The following is a 16,818-nucleotide window of genomic DNA, read 5'->3' as shown; positions in this document are numbered from 1 at the left end:
CTTCTTACTAATGTTACTAACATGTATGTCTGTGTTAAATTTGTAATACTTAGTTTTGTGTTTGGTTTTAGTTTTTTTGTTTTTTTCTTTTACTGTGGTACTGTTTAGTACAGTTGTGTGATTTTAAAAAAGACACACTTCTTGTGTTCCAGTAATCTGGTAGTAAAAGCACTTTGCATCAAAATATATCGATGTGGTACAGATGGAGAGTGAGATTTACTCATGATTTTGGATTTTTGCCAGGCACTGCGGGATGGAAACAAGCTGGCACAGATGGAAGAGGCTCCACTTTTTCCTGGAGAATCAATCAAAGTTATTGGTAAGTGTACCACTGAGTGCTGCACTGAATACTATTAAATTGCTGCTTTATTTAAAAACAGAATATTACTTCCTTATGACCTTTTGTTTTTTAATTTAATGCCACTTAAGATTAGATGTGGATTTCTTTTCTTTGTCTTGTAAATCCAAGTGTAGGAAGGAGAAATCAGATCCAGAGGATGACTTGCTCCATGTAGATAATATTTCTTTTCCTGCGGATTTTTTGTTCCACAGAGGTGTATGTTGTGTATTTCTGCTTGGGGGTGCCAAGAATAGGTCATAGATTCAAAATTCTTACAGAAAAAAAGATGAAGTTATGGTAAACTTAGCTTTCAGTACTTAGTGGGATTTATTTCACTCTGGCATGTGACAGCAAGCTCTGTGCTAGCAGTGTAGGACTTGGCTAAGAAAGAATACTAGTGAATAAAGGTGAGAACAAAGATATGGGCATAGAACTGAATTACTTAGGTGCCTGTGGGTCAGTAATTGCCACTTTGGGGTGAGTGTGGGTGCTCTGCACCTCAGGGCAGGGAGCAGAGCTGCCTGCACCTGGGGGTACCTGCGGATGCTGGGGACCTGCCTGCCCTTGCTGCAGCCCTGCCCCAGGTGCTAGGAGCTGCTGAGCAGCAGTGGGGCTGAGGAATTTGATTGCTATCCTTGTTGAGATAGAGACAACTCTGCAAGAATAGACTTTCCTAGAGAGCTCAAGCATCAAAATCGTATGGAGCTGCCAAAATGTTCTGAGTTTCAAGTCAGGATAAATTGCTGTCCAACAAATGTCTGTAATAGTAAAACAAAGCTTTAATTGATCTGTTTTCCAGCTAAGGATGTTATGTATATCTGTCCATATATGGGAGCAGTCAGTGGTACGCTCACAGTGACGGACTTCAGAATGTTTATCAAAAGTGTCGAGCGGGTAAGACTTCACTGTCTGTCTGCCTGTTGTTTCAGGTAGGAATGTTGCTGAAGTAGATTTCAGAAAGTGACATATGCATTGAAATGTGATGTTTCACAGCAGTTTTCTAAACAGGAATTACTGTTGGGTATAATGAAACACACATTAATAATATTAATTTGTATTTCCTCTAATGTAATAAAATCTATTTGTTTTATATACAAATTTCAGGATCCACCTTTTGTTGTTGATGTTCCCCTTGGAGTTATAAGTAGGGTTGAAAAAATTGGAGTACAGAGCCATGGAGACAATTCATGTGGTATAGAAATAGTTTGCAAGGTAAGGCATGGTAGAGACTTATTATTATTAAAGTATTTTCATTTCATTTTTCTGTAAGAAGAATCTGCCAGCCCATGTGCTGTTCTTCTGTCTGATCAGTTCCCTGTAGTTGAATCATGCTTCATTTATTTCAATTCCTCTATGATACTTGTAGTCTTAAACACTTCTGCCTTTTGTCTGAAGAGTGAATTCAAAGGAAAAGTGGCGATTTTTATATCAAGCATCTCTAATGACAGTCCTAGTTATCTTACATGAATGCTTACAGAACTCTGTTCTGTTGGGGGTTCGGTGATGTCAGTGACTTAGTGTTGCTATGCCTTCATTCAATCAAATGTCTTATAACTGCTTTTTCTTTTTTAAAAATTTATCATAGAGTAAAATTGTAACTTATTTTTGACAGGATATGAGAAATTTGCGGCTGGCCTATAAACAGGAAGAGCAGAACAGACTGGAGATCTTTGAAAACCTTGTAACACGTGCATTTCCTGTTTCTAATGGGCTGGTAAGTCTTGAGATGGAGAAGAGGCTGTCACTGGCTCTCCTCTTTTGGGAACGTGTAGGGGAGGAAATACAAGGGCTGTATAACAAACTTTGAACTGTTGATTCATAAAATCTGTTGCAGAGCAGGCAGGCCACTCTGACCCTGTGTGCTTTTTGCATTAATTCATCAAACACTGCTGTGTCCTGCTATTGGTGGAGTTAATTTATATGTAATCCTTGAGATCTAGGTTTGCCTAATGTTGCTGATAAAAAATATGTATGTATTGTCATTATTTTCTGCAGTAGATAATTAAATCTAGAAATTCCATCCAATGCAACAAAGAGGTACAATTAGCCTTGTTATTAGTTATTGCAGAATTCATTTCATTTGCTTGTGTGCATAAGGAACTGGTTGAGAGGTAGGAAACCAATTTTCTTATCTTGGCATTGACATTGATGTATTCTATGATCAGAGGCAAGTAATTTCAATTATCTGTCTCCTATCTTGGTTTTTTTAACTGTAAACTCATACTCATACTTAATGGAACTCATACTTAGTGGAAAAAACTATCTTCTTTCTAGCTCAGTGTTTTCCAGTCTTGACTGAAGGTGTTATGTCTGCTTTAGATCTGAAATACTGAAGTGTTGACTGTTTTGGAGTTATTGTGCTTACAACTTGTTAGGCAGTAATTTACAACTTTGTTTTGTTGTTTTTAGCCTCTTTTTGCGTTCAGCTATAAGGAAAAGTTTGCTGTTAATGGCTGGAAAGTGTATGATCCAATGGCAGAATATAAGAGGCAGGTAGGTTATAGAATACTTGGTGAACTTTTTTCTCCATCTCCCCCAGAGCGATTTAAACAAGGAAAAAATGTCACAAATGTTACAGAAAACTCATTATTTTAAGCTCTTGCTACATAGACTGACTGTCTGCATCTCATGTTTAGATAATAAAATGTAAGTGGCCTGAGTTTGAGTGTGTTGCTAAAGTTGGTGTAGATACAGGTGCTGAGTACTTGAGCAAATTGGTCTAACTTAACATGGTTCTGAAATCCACATTTTTCAAGTGTTGTTTCTACAAAACATGGGCTTTATAGAAAATTTCATTTGAATAAGCATCACTAAAGAGAAGAGTAACTGTAGTTGGTAATTTTAAATCTACATTTTTCCTATGGTTATTTTCCTTATCAGTTTAGTAGGAAAGACTTCCGTTGGATTATGATACAGTATGAAGACCTAAGTTTATAGCTTATTTTAAAAAAAAGTGGGCATGTCTTTTTTTTTAAAAGTATGCAGCACATAAAATTTCTCATTGCCCCAAACTCAGATATGTAAAGGTCTGACCTGAAAAATGCAAAATTATTTTGTTTCCATACAGGGCTTGCCCAATGAGAGTTGGAAGATATCCAAAATTAACAGCAGCTACGAGCTCTGTGATACATATCCTGCTGTTCTTGTTGTGCCAACCAGTGTAAAGGATGATGACCTTTCAAAAGTGGCAGCATTTAGAGCAAAAGGGAGAGTTCCTGTAAGTGAAATTTGTACAAGAGAAGTGTTTTAGAAATTTGTAGCTTTTAAGAAATTATTAGTGTTCTTTTAGGGTTTTTTTTAAACAACAGTGGGATGGCTTCCTTACTGAGTTGGGGTGGGAGGCAAAGAAAGAGGAATTAGACTCAATGGGTTTAGAACTGAAGGGAGCAACTCAAGTGTGAGTTTAATTGCACAATTATTGTGCTATGTAGTAAGTTTTTTGTTTGGATTAGCACTCCTAGGCCACAGTGGTACCTGATGCTCTGACATGTATTAGCTTGTGTTCTTATTTGGAGTAGAATGTGTCATAGCCTTAGTGCTTTGCTTGAGAATAGACAAGGTAGCATTAGAACCCCTTTAAATATTTTAGATTGTGTTGGTTTTCATGCTTAGCAAGGTAGTGTGTAGGTCCATAGTTTTCCACATGGAAGCAGCTTTTATTCCTCCATTGCCATTTTTTTTTCCAGTAAGAATAATACAGGCTTAGTTGCTGTTGGAAATAAAAGTTAATATGTTTAGAATCACTCTGTATTTCAGGCTGAGATTTGGGATGAGCAGTCAGTGCTAGTGTGCTGTCAATACGCTTTTGCATCAGCCTGTCCTTAGACTTTCATTTGTTGATTTGGCAGGAAATAATGCCAGATAGGCAATGTGATTGGTTGTTCTCTAGCCTGCTGCTTTTATAGTAATGTGGTAAATTAAACAGTTTTCTCTTATTCCAGGTGTTATCCTGGATTCATCCTGAGAGCCAAGCAACAATAACACGATGCAGCCAGCCATCAGTGGGCCCAAATGATAAGCGTTGCAAGGAAGATGAAAAATATTTGCAGACAATTATGGATGCCAATGCTCAGTCACATAAACTTATCATCTTTGATGCCAGGCAGAATAGTGTTGCAGATACAAACAAGGTAGGTTTGTATCATAACTGGCATTAGTTCATCAGCCTTATTACAAGGTTGAAGCTTGAGGCAGATATCAGAATGTGGAGAATCTGATGTTGGAAAGAGATATGAAAGGGTGCCTAAAGAGGACAGGAGAAGGAAGGTAAGTTGCTTGTAGCATTTTGGAAAGGCTGGCAGGAATCAAAGGCATCATGAAGATATATGCAGTGAAGCTCACAGAAGACCAAAACTTTCATTAATAAAAAGGGGAAGATACATGGATGTATTATCAAATGTAGCCTGTTACAATTAGAATTTCTTTCACCTAAAATACCTCCAGATTTTTTTGAAAAACAGAAGCAAAAAATACGTTTTTGTCAGCACTAAAATAATCACTTCTTTGAGGAAATGCTGAAACTTGAGTAAAATATCTCTCTCCACCTTATACTGAAGTCTTGTACATGTCCTTCTCATTGTCTGTTTTTAACTTTTGAATGACAGGCTAAAGGTGGAGGATATGAAAGTGAAAGTGCCTACCCAAATGCAGAGCTGGTCTTTCTGGAGATTCATAATATCCATGTCATGAGAGAATCCCTGCGGAAACTGAAAGAAATTGTTTATCCTACTATTGATGAGACTCGGTGGCTCTCAAACGTGGACTCCACACACTGGCTGGAATATATAAGGGTAAAATGTTTTTGATGTGGAAAATCAATTACTTTTTAAATCATGTTTTTAACTTGCACTTCTGAAAATATTGCTAAAATAATGCTAAAACTCAAGCTTTTGCTTTAATCAGAATAATCTTGTGAAAAGGTAACATTTTTTAATAATCACTTAGAATGCAACATTTTAAGCAATCTATAGTAACTTATTTTTTCTAGTTTTATGTACTGGCAGATGGTGAGTTAATTCACGATAATACAGTATCATATTTACTGCAGTGTTTTTTTTCTTGAGAAGGAATGTTTGTGAACTTCCAGCGTTATCCCTCTTGTTTAGAAGAATGCACTGGGAACTTCAGAGTATATTTGAGCCACTGCCAAAAGAACTTGACTGTGAATTCTGCAGTCTTTCCCATCCTTCCCTCCTTCAGTGCAATGTTACAGTTCTTGTGATGGGCACCTACATTTTCATGAGCTGTTGGTAACCAGTGATCTATCAGGCTATCATCTGCCCTATTGTTTGACATAATATTAGAATAAATCACTACCGCACTCAGTTTTACAGTCAGTTTCACTAACCTTTGAAATTATTGTAGAGTGGATTATTTCATTACCATATTCAATCCCCTGTTTATGAATAATATGGATGGAGTGTAATTTGTTTGATTAGCAGCTGGCTCAGTTGTCAACTCATGCAAAACATGTTTGGGATCATTCATTAGTTTGACACTTTGTTAAGCAGTGCTTGCTGACAACTGCAGCAGAGCCAGTAGAGGGAGCAAGCATGAAATTAAAAGCCAAATTTAATTATATTTTTGAACAGTTTAATTTTCTTGTTAGCTTGAATTTGAGCTATTTGAAACAGCTTTGGGAATCTAAGCATCTCAAAAGCTTTTCTTATCAGCCTGGCCTTATACAGTCGTTTTTTGGTGTTTGTGGTCACCTCTCATTGCCACTGACTCTGGTGGGGTTCCTGGATTAGGCTGTGTCAGGAGTGAACTTGGATGCCACTGTCGAATAGGTGACAATAGCATAGCAACTGGAAATTTCATTTACATTATTTTGAAGAGTTGGTGCACGTGTGACATTCTTCATGGATCTGTCCCTTACATACTACTTCTCTTTTATGGTACTGACAGCAGAAACTGCAGGCTGATTTCTTAAAGGCTGCCATTATTGTGTTAACAGTGTTCAAAGTATCTCTCTGAGATTTCTTCCAAGAGTTCTTTGCCTTTTGATTTGGCTTGCAGTAGCACTAACAATCCACAGCTTGACTCTGAACACATGTGTTGTTTTCTGTGCTCAAACCAGTGTGGACCTGTCCCAGTTGAATGCAGTGCATTCCTGGGAACTCACCTTCCAGCCCTGGCACCCACAGTGCTTCAGAGATGGTCTGGGAGTGAAGGCACCAGTAACTCTCTGTGTGTGGAGACAGTGATAACAACATGAGTAGAGACACTTGGTGCTTATTGCAAACCCAGAGTATTTTCTGTCTGAGGGTAGAACTTCTGCTATTAACTATTTTTCAATTCTCATTTTGTAAACCAGTCCAAAGGCAGTTATTTGTTAGGAGCCCTAACTGAAATACTGTGATGGTTACCAAGTTTTGAAAAATCTGTAAAGAATAATAAATTTCTAGAGGAAACTGTTTTCTAAAGGCTGTTATCCAAAGTGGAATAAAGTCCTTCACATACTCCACAGATACCTGCTGAATTAATAGTAAATGTGTTTTCTGTCTCCTATTCCCTGGTCATTTCCTGTACATATTCTGTTGTTTATTTCCAGCTGTTTTCCTTCAGAGGCATCTGTATTCTCTTTAAAGCAAGCTAGTGCATACCTGTATGTTAAATAGATTCATTTTCTGCTTTTATTGAAGACCAAACTGTTTTAATATTAATGCAGTAGAGCTTTCTGACTGAAATGATTGGCAACTAGTTCATACCACAAACTCTGTTCTCTCATAGACACTTCTTTATTGTTGCTTGATATTTCCCCTCTGGGATCCTTCAGTTCTACCATAAAAGATATACTCAATGAAAGAGAGAATCAATAGAAACTGTCTCTAAAACAGGGTTCTTGAAATAGGTTTGAAGACTGGTCTTGTGCACAGCTTTTCCAGCAAATGCTGGCTTTCCTACTTCCCAGAAGATGTTTTTGCATGCCTGGGAAGGGAAAAGTGCAAAAATTTTGCAAGATTCAATTTTCTGATATTGGAATGCAGAATAGGAATTCTTCTGTGGTCCCATTTCTAGTGGTAGGGTTTTTTTCCACATATTTTTCAGTGCCATGAGTAGGTTATGTTAGAGACAAGTCTTCATGGGAGGCAGATTATTTAAGTTTTTTGAAAATCAGAGGGTGGCAACAGGGAACAAAAGAGGTGGGGTTTTAAATGGGGAGAAGAGTAACAAGTTCACACAGGTGACCTCAGTCCTGTGCCATCTCTGTCCTGTGCTCTCCTGCATTGCTCTGGAATCCAGGCTGTTGGTGGTCAGCTCAGAAGCTGAATACACTGTACACTTCGTGCAGCAACAAATCAGAACTGGCTCCCAGCCAGGGCTTTCTGGCTGTGTTTGGGTTGTGTTTTGGTACAGACTAGCTGGATGATTTGTGCCTTTCTCTAAACTCAGTAGTTTCAGTTGAACTTGAAAATGGAGCAAGAAAGAGTGATTGATTAATGTGAAATGAACTTTTGAAAACCTCAAAACTTCAGCCTTTGGAATAGATTACAGTATTTGTGTCTTGTCATCATAATACAGAATATCAATTAATACAGAGTAAAGATTCACAGGTTCATTTGTTATGTACTGCTAGTAATGGAGAGCTGGTAAGATCTCTGGACAAGAGAGTGCACACAATCTTTGTACCTCTAGGAACATGCACACCACTCTTTGGAAATCTTTAATTTAAAGCATTGTCATCAGGATGATTATGTAATTAATCTGAAATTTTACAACATAATGATATAAAGAGTATAAAATCATAACCTCTTTATTTTTTTTTTTTGGTAGAGTTTTGGTAGTATTTAATATGCTTGTTTCTTCATTTTTGTTTAAGATGCTTCTTGCTGGAGCAGTAAGAATTGCGGATAAAATTGAATCTGGTAAAACCTCTGTAGTGGTGCACTGCAGTGATGGCTGGGATCGAACTGCACAGCTCACTGCACTGGCCATGCTTATGCTGGACAGCTATTACAGAACCATCAAGGGCTTTGAAGTTCTTGTAGAGAAAGAATGGATAAGTTTTGGACATCGCTTTGCAATGGTAAGCTGGAAAATTTGGTGTGCAGTTTGTCACCTTCAGAGCTTTTGCTTTGAATATCATGTTTTTTCACAGTACTCTGCTGCATCTTAGTTATTGTCTCTGGTGTCCTTTTAATGGTCTAAGTGTGTCAGAGAACTGTGACCCATTTATTTTTAACAAGAAACCTCTATGTGACATATAATATAAAGTAAATAAAAATGAAGTGGTTTGAATGCAATGGTGAGAAAAAGTCATGTGGCTTTTTTATGAGAAAGAGTGGTTGTAACTTATGTTATGGAGCTTATGAATGGAGAACCAAGGAAAACAATTCAGGTTTCTAAAGTGTAAAATGGCTGGAGTTATTACTCTGATTTAAGGTTGAAGTGTTTATTTAACACATGGGCTAGTGGGGAATTAGAATAAATTGTTATGACATTCTGTGGGCTCTGACTCTTAAGATGATTTAGTAGAAATGGCATGTAGTTATGACAGGTGGATATGAAATAACCATATTTTCAGTTCAGTCTTAATAAATTCCTACCAGTTTCACTCTCTGGTAGACAGTGGCTGTGCAGTAGAAGGTGGGGAAGCAACTGGTAGAGCTTTCCAGCTCTGCTCAACACTGAAGGCATGTCTGTAAGTTAATATTGGGATGCATTTTTAGTAGTGAAAAATGCAGGTTAACGTTATAGAAGACTTGCTTGCCTTGTTCACTGCTGGAAAATATATAAGAGTTCCTGAGCTTTGCAATGTTGGGATGGAGACTGAAATCAGTGTTTTGTGCTCTGACTTGCAGCGAGTGGGACATGGAGATGATGATCATGCAGATGCTGACAGATCTCCCATCTTCCTGCAGTTCATTGACTGTGTTTGGCAAATGACAAAGCAGGTAAGATGCTGAAGAGTGTATTTCTATGAGTTATCAGTCTTTATCTTGGAAAGTGATTTGTGTAGAATACATTCCTTTACAGAGTAGTAGCATGTTTAGATGATATTGGTTGCTCTGTGGCTGCACTGTGCACACAGAGGGAAATTTCTGTTGAAAGTGAGTTACAAGGAGCTAGAGCAGAAATTTTGTCTTGAAACCAAAATACCAGCAATTCTTTTCTCTTTAAAATAGGCTTACAAGGGGTTTGCATAAATAAGAGTTGTTGATGAAATAAATTATTTGTGTTGCATGTTCACTGGTGGAGTAAATGTTTGTATGGATTTATATTGTCCTTAAGAAACAGCAAAAATCTGGGCTGATTGTGAACTGAGGGTAGTAGAGAGTTCTTTTATATATGTCTCAAATGTGAACATTTTCATTTGTATGTATACAGGACAGCATTTATACCAGACAAGCCTATTCTCTGATAAGTTTTCTTACTTCCATCACATCTCTTACCTTTAGATCAGGGGAGATGTCTGAAATTAGTGATTCTTAAGATACCAGAATATTCAGATTCTCATTTTTATTCTGAAATGTTAAGTTATCCATTTGATAACTTATGGATGGATTCTCGTAACGAATGGATTTAATATTCATTTCCTTATTTGTGCCTCCATGAGCAAAAACCTAAGCTTTTTTTTTTGTGGTTTTATATTGCTGTTCTTTCAAGGGGTTATTGAAATGGGTTGTCCACCTGAAGGCTTTATTTCCAAGTGATTTAGAAGTTCTTGGTGCTTCACTCCTTTGGTTTTTACCTTCCCCTCTATTTTTTTTTCTTCTTTCCTTCTTTTTACCTCCTTGAAGTCTAACATGGGTCTGTGCCTTTATGATAAAAGCTGTTATACTGAAATCTCTATAGTATGTGATTTGTTTTGAACAGAGGATTATAGCAGTCTGGTTCCATATGATCCCAGCACTCCTAGATCTCTTACCTCAGTCTTCTTGTTCAGAGGTTCTTAAAACTTATATCATAGTTTCCAAAACTTGTATTCAAAACAGTCATCTTTGCTGCTTTCTGAAAGTTCCCTGCTGTTATACTGGGCCCTTGTCCAGGGGGTCTTGTAGAGTTTCTGTGTATCTATATTTCAGCATTAATGTACTGTTTAGTGTGGCTGGAGAAAATAAATGAAAAATTCTTTCCCTCTTTCAGAGGAAAGCTAGTAACAATAGCAAAGAGGAGCAGTTTTAAACACCTGGTAGGAACAAAAGTCCTCTGGGGAGATCCTTAATTGAGAGCAGCCTCTTCTGTTTTTGTGATCTCCCTTGCTGCTTCCTATTTCTTGCTATAAACAGTTTAGTTGCCTCTAGTTTAAAAAAGAGAAAGGGATGGGGGCAGAGGGGAAATCTGTGAAACAGTTTGCCAATACCACATCTGTTCAAAACCTGGATCCAGAAATTATTCTGAAATTCATGAACAGCAGTAACATTGAAAAATCGTTAATGTTGCACTGGAGAAGAAATAGAAAAACTTATTCCTGAACAGTTCTTGCCCACTTATTTTAATTTTTCAGTTGACTTGAACACTTAGAGAATAGACATGAAGACTGTGATTACCTTGACACACACCTTTGAAAAACAGGATTCTGTTTTATCACTGTGTAGATTATTTGCTCATAAAACAATGATAGTTTTCTGCTTTATAATTCATGGTAAACATATATGAAATGTTCCAAAGCTCAGTGACTGGAGGAGGGTGTAAGGGCTCTGGTTTGGGCATGGGCTAAAGCAAGCAAATAGACTCTTATGGGGTCTAAGAGTTGCATTCTTAAAATAGTCACCTTAAAACAGTGAATCTCTAACTTCCCACTAAGATACAAATTTCCAGATAGCTTCAGACAATGAAATTTAGGCCTTGACAGTCTTATATTTTCCCTTGGGTTTATGGTCTTCATGACACACAAATAAAATAATGGAGAACTTGAGAGAAGTACACGGACATGAGATTTTAATAAAAAACGTCATGGTGAAGTGATTTCCCTCCTCTGTTAGTAAATTCTGGTGATACTGAGTAGCAGATGTCAAATTGGAAAGGCCTCATGTGAGCTGATGAAATACGGATGCCTGGTTAAAAATGAAACAGAACTGTAAAATTTGCATGGAGCATTGCAGTTTAACTTCCTACCTTTCATGCACCGAACCCTCACAGAAGGAAGGTCTGCAGAAAGTCAGCAGAAAGTTTCATCCTGTTTGTTACTGGGTGTCAGCTGTTGCTGCAGATGCGTTTTTCACTGGATTCAGCAGTGCACTGTTCCTCTGTCTAGTGTTCACTTAACTATTATTGTCCATTGCACAGTTGTTCTGCCAAGTGTTTCAATGTTACTGTAGCACAGAACGAGTTCATTGATTAAAAAACAATGTATTTTGCACGTCTCTGAATCAAATGCCACTTGTCATCATCAGACTCAAACAAGATAATTTCTTTTTTTTAAATGCCACTTTACGAAAACCCTCAACAACTCCTGCAGCAACAAGTGGGAAACTTTAATGACCCATGTGTTTTCTCATAATTAGTGGATTTGAGAAGAAGTAAATTTCCATTTGGGGAATTTTTCCAGCTGAATCTTCAAGCAGACGCTAATAGGCTTGGAACTACAGAGAAAGACATTTTTAGGTCAGTGATTTTTCAGCAGCAGTAATAGAAGCTCTACAGTCTTGATACATCAGCTCCAACAGTACAACTCTTGTATCCAAAGACTGGGTTTCAATAAAGTGCTATCACTTATTAATAAACTAGTTGGAGAGCAACCACTGATGTATGGAATTTTGAATATGCTTCACTGGGTTGGAATAGTGGCCATGTCGGCATCCTTCTGATTAGTATGGACCTGTCACAACACAGAACCCTGATGTGACAAGGCTCATTAAATGCTTTCAGCTAAAGAGAGTCTCTTTAGGAGACACTTTGTCTTCAAAGTTTTTTCCAAATATCATTTTGATGCTTTGCAAATTATTTTTGCTCTCTGTATCTGATTGCTGCTTTGAGCTGGACACAGCAGGGTGAGATCTGAGACCCAGTGAATTTTCTCCTGACTTGGTTCAGCACACCTGCTTGTCAAATGTTGTTCATACTTCCTTAAAGTAATAGCTGTGTTTTTAACATCATTGTTTTGTAATTAAATTTTGGCATGATTTCCTAGAGAGAAGGAAGTTTAAAAGTAGTTAATTTATGAACATGACTGAAAAAGAGATTTTGATAATCTTAGTTTCCTCTATGCATTATGAAAACAAATGGTGAATAGGTTGAAAACAACCCATGATTTGCAAGAGAAGCCCCATTGTGAGCACACTGTGCTGGTGAACAGAGTCATAAGAATGCTCCCATTCATTTTCTGTGTCATGATAATCTCCTTACTCAAAATTTTCAGTCAAACGGTGGTATGGATTAGCTTGAGAAATTTTGGAAAGAGGATGCTTTTCAATGTTTGTCTTAGATCAGTCTTCTTTTTTATAAAATACTATTTAAAACGTAGATCTTTCTGGGTTTAATACAAGCACACCCATTCTGTGTTATTCAACTCTACTTTCAACATGAATAAATATTTGCCCTTCATAAATCACAGCTGACACTGAAGAGGAATTTCTGGATCAGCTAGTTCACCTGCAGTCCCAATTGCTGTTATTCCTCCTAACTACAGGAGTCATCTTTATTTTAAGTAGCTCTTGAGTCACTTGCCAAGGTATTCAGTGGTTTTTTAGTGACACAAAACAGAAACCAGTCCCCTGCTTTCTGCACATCTGAAATATTGACTTAAGATTTCTCCATATAGCAGGAAATTCTGCCTTATGAATCTAAAACTTTGCCTTTTAGACTTCTGTGAAGATGTACTCTTTTAGAGGGAATGCGCAAAGTTTGTTTTGTTTGTCCTGAACATTATTCTCTTTATTGTTAATGAGAGAAATGCTACTTCTTAAGATTTCCTTAAGTCTTCTCAATTTGTTGTTATTCTAAATGGCTATCATTCCATGTCTGTGTTACACTTGTCATACTGGACACAACATAGTTTTGGCACATCAAGCAGTTGCCACATGTAGTCTTACCATAAAATTTGGTTGAAGAAGGACTTTTTCCATCTGAATGAGCAGCAGCCTGTGCATTTTGCAGTAATTTCTTCCTTTATGAATTTTTAGAGCTCTACAGATTAGGAGAAACATTTTCAGATTTATGACTGTTTGTCTTAGAATATATCAGGTAACCTCTGCTAGTGAATAAAATACCTAATGGTGCTCAGGGGAATAAGAGTTCTTTCATTTCAGATGTACAGGATTTACTTTCCCATGCAGAAGTAGAGGGATTAAAAGCTTATTGTATATAGCTGATGGTAAACTCAGGGTGAAATAGAGAAAAGTAACTTACTTGAGTAGAAAGTGAAAAAAAAAGTTTTAATTAAATGTTAAGTACAATGTATGTGTAGTGGTCTTTTATTATTCATATATTGCATGTTTGAAATAGGAAATAAAACTCTTAAATGCCATTATCTTATTTTTTTTCTTTTTTTTATTCCTCAAAATGTTTTCTGGTTCTGTCATAAGAGATAGAAAGCAGATGTTTAAGAGGGCTTGGGGTAGAACAGAACACTGTTAGAGCTTCTTAAAATGGATTGCTTTGTATCACCAGTTTCACATCAGCTAATGTTTGTATTCTGGTGTACTTGGATAATGAATGTAAATATAGCTGAGAAGTATTTGTAGAGAAGTATGTAGGTGAAATTAATTATTGAAGTGGGAGTTAGTGAAATTTGCTGAGTTTTCCCGCAAATAATCCCTAAATAGGACAAAAATCTTACCTGGATTATTTGGTTACTTTTTATGTCTGACTTTATTCCTTTCTACACTGCTTAAAACAACACTTAAAGTAATTTTACCCTTTTTTTTTTAATATCAGTTTCCTGCAGCCTTTGAATTCAATGAGCTATTTTTGATCACCATTCTGGATCACCTTTATAGTTGTCTCTTCGGGACTTTTTTATGCAACTGTGAAAAAGAAAGATTAAAAGAGGTAAGTAATTAGTATACTGCACATTCTTGGTTTTCTGATTTTTATGTTAAAATTCTTAGAAAATGACCTAAGAATGTCTGAGCTGTTTTTAAATACATTTGTCACATAGTCTTAAAATACTGTGCAGACATTAAATTTCATGGTGTGGAAATATATACTGAATGCCCTGCTATTAAGTGAGGTGGCACTTAGGTTTCTTTAGTTATCATCTGTTTGGAGACATTGAGGGTTTTAGTAAGTCCTCTTGCAGGTATTTTTCGCCAAAATACAAAATTTTAAGTAATAGTAACTATCAAATTATATTAGCATTTCTTTCACTATTTCTATACGAACTCCTATGGATGACGTGGCAGGTTACTATAGGATGTAAGTGGATGGAACTTGTGGTTGAGGAGTACAGAAATTAAAATTATCTAAATGAATGAAGTTAGGATTCAAAAAAATATTATGTGTTTGTGAAGAAAAAATAGAAGTTCATTGCTATTCCAAGTGCACTTTTGCTTACTTGTGGCTTTGTTGTTTTTACTGTCATTTTTTTGAGCAAGTTACAATTCTTTGTTATATTTAGTTATTTAGTTCTGCTTTTTTTTTTTTTTTTTTTAATTTGTCTCCACTGCTTCTGTAGGGGAAAAGTTGCATGTAAATACCACAAGATGGAGCTGAATAACATGTTCTCAGCAAATGCAGGGTTTCCAGACAGCTTTCTTTCATAAATAAATAGTCAGATGCAATTCTCAATAGAGAAATGAAATTTAAGACACAGCGGTAGTAAAAACGCATGCTTTACAACACTGAAGGAGTCTAAATTTGCAAGATTAATCTGATGTAAATTCAGATTTCCAATCTTTGATCTGACCAGGATTATGCTGAATAAATTTAGAATAATACAACTTTCAGAAGTATAAAATAAAAGTGCAAGTAATCAGTTTAAAGCGTAATATCAATTATTTTTTAGGAGCAAATAGTATGGGTGGGAAGATTGAAAACTTATTTTTCACAGACACTGTTTTGAATCTTCCACACTCCCTTCACTGATATTCTTCAAAATCTCTTCACTGATACTCTTGTTAAAGCTAATCTTTTTAGTTTAGTTGGTCAGTGTGTAACCATCTGTTTAAGTAGCTGTATATATTGCTGTAAATTATGAGCTGTAGGTTGCTTTAGTTGCTTTTGCTCAACTAGACTTTAGTGTCTCTGAAAATAATATGTCTAAATTTCCTTTTTCTATTGGTCTTGGACCAAAATAAGTGTTCAGATGTTTTGCTAAAGTTTTAAGGCTGTTCAGTGATCAGCTACTGGAAGTGTTCTCAGACTGCATGTAATTTTCTAGTAGATAAGGTAAAATTCTGACAGAATTAGTAATACGTAGCTATTAACATATTTTAAAATTTTGCAATGCACATAATTAATTTTTTATTTTAACTTTTTTCAATCAGGAGGTGAGCACAAAGACTGTATCTCTGTGGTCCTATATAAACAGCCAGTTAGAGGAATTCACAAATCCCTTCTATGTAAACTATGAAAACCATGTCCTGTATCCTGTTGCCAGTCTGAACCATTTGGAGCTGTGGGTGAATTACTACATCAGGTGGAACCCCAGGATGCGGCCTCAGGTATGAGCTCTCCCATGTCTTCAGTGTTTGACTGAAGGTCACAGTCACAGAGATTAAGAGAAATTATTATTTTTCATAGTGTCAAATGCAGCATTTAGTACAAAAGTGCTCATCTGTTGCACATATTTCAGCTGATAGGAAAAAAGGTGTTTGTCGTGAAGATAATGCAGGATGTGGTCAGACTTGGAAAAAGGATGTTTTCCTTTTTCTGCAGTCACCCACAGACAAGGGAGTTACAGTATCACTCTATTGGCTTGTAATGATTAACAGTATTTTTTTTGTCAAAGATTACTTTTATAATACTTCTATAATACTTTGTGACACTTTTTAATACTTTTATTGCCTTAACCTTCTCCTAGTTTTTGTGTACCTTTGTTTCTATCATGTTTTGCTCTTTCCCCAGCACTGACATAAAATACAGCAGCAGTTTCTGAAAGAACTGGACTATACCAACTCATTTTGCAGGCTCTCTAAACTAAGCATCCCATGGATGCTTGTTTTCAATTGACTTTTGTAGTTTTAAGCTGGCACACTAAAGATTAAACACTCCCTATACATGCTCCTTGACTCAGCCAGTATTTGTTCTTACAAGTAATGTCTGCTATTCAGATAAATCTCTAAATCTCATCAGACAAATGCTCCATATGTTCTCATGCTTAGAAGTCTGAAGAAAGAACATTCAGATTGTGTCACAACCATAATACGTTTGAGTGTGCTACACCATGTCTTTATTAAGGTAACATTCCAAGGTATATTATGATAAATTACCTGTATTAAGTGATTGCTCAAAAGCTGCTTTCATCTTCTAGCAGTTAGAATGAGTGTGAGTTTCAGATTTATTTCACATCCACAAGTCAGAGGCTGTTGTAAAAGATGGTTTTCCAAGGTAAGTTTCAAGGCCACTACACTGGTAGAAGTCCAGGTTTCTGA

General features: G+C 36.5%; 1 protein-coding gene across 9 annotated transcripts in view; it reads left to right on the top strand.

The window, feature by feature from the left end:
* MTMR1 (myotubularin related protein 1) overlaps window positions 1-16,818 on the top strand; it is a 38,368-nt gene that overhangs the window by 9,078 nt on the left and 12,472 nt on the right. For all 9 annotated transcript variants that reach the window (XM_032748377.3, XM_030272678.4, XM_030272677.4 and 6 more), the window contains 12 exons: window positions 244-319; window positions 1,140-1,234; window positions 1,445-1,552; window positions 1,953-2,054; window positions 2,750-2,833; window positions 3,408-3,557; window positions 4,282-4,470; window positions 4,945-5,130; window positions 8,163-8,369; window positions 9,145-9,237; window positions 14,162-14,275; window positions 15,712-15,888. In XM_032748377.3, coding sequence (XP_032604268.1) covers window positions 244-319; window positions 1,140-1,234; window positions 1,445-1,552; window positions 1,953-2,054; window positions 2,750-2,833; window positions 3,408-3,557; window positions 4,282-4,470; window positions 4,945-5,130; window positions 8,163-8,369; window positions 9,145-9,237; window positions 14,162-14,275; window positions 15,712-15,888 — 1,581 coding nt within the window. The remainder of the gene's footprint in view (window positions 1-243; window positions 320-1,139; window positions 1,235-1,444; window positions 1,553-1,952; window positions 2,055-2,749; window positions 2,834-3,407; window positions 3,558-4,281; window positions 4,471-4,944; window positions 5,131-8,162; window positions 8,370-9,144; window positions 9,238-14,161; window positions 14,276-15,711; window positions 15,889-16,818) is intronic.

Source organism: Taeniopygia guttata, chromosome 4A, assembly GCF_048771995.1.
Source record: "Taeniopygia guttata chromosome 4A, bTaeGut7.mat, whole genome shotgun sequence".
Taxonomy (NCBI): Eukaryota; Metazoa; Chordata; class Aves; order Passeriformes; family Estrildidae; genus Taeniopygia; species Taeniopygia guttata.
The sequence above is the reverse complement of the archived record's forward strand: the minus strand, read 5'-3'. Positions and strand labels throughout refer to the sequence as shown.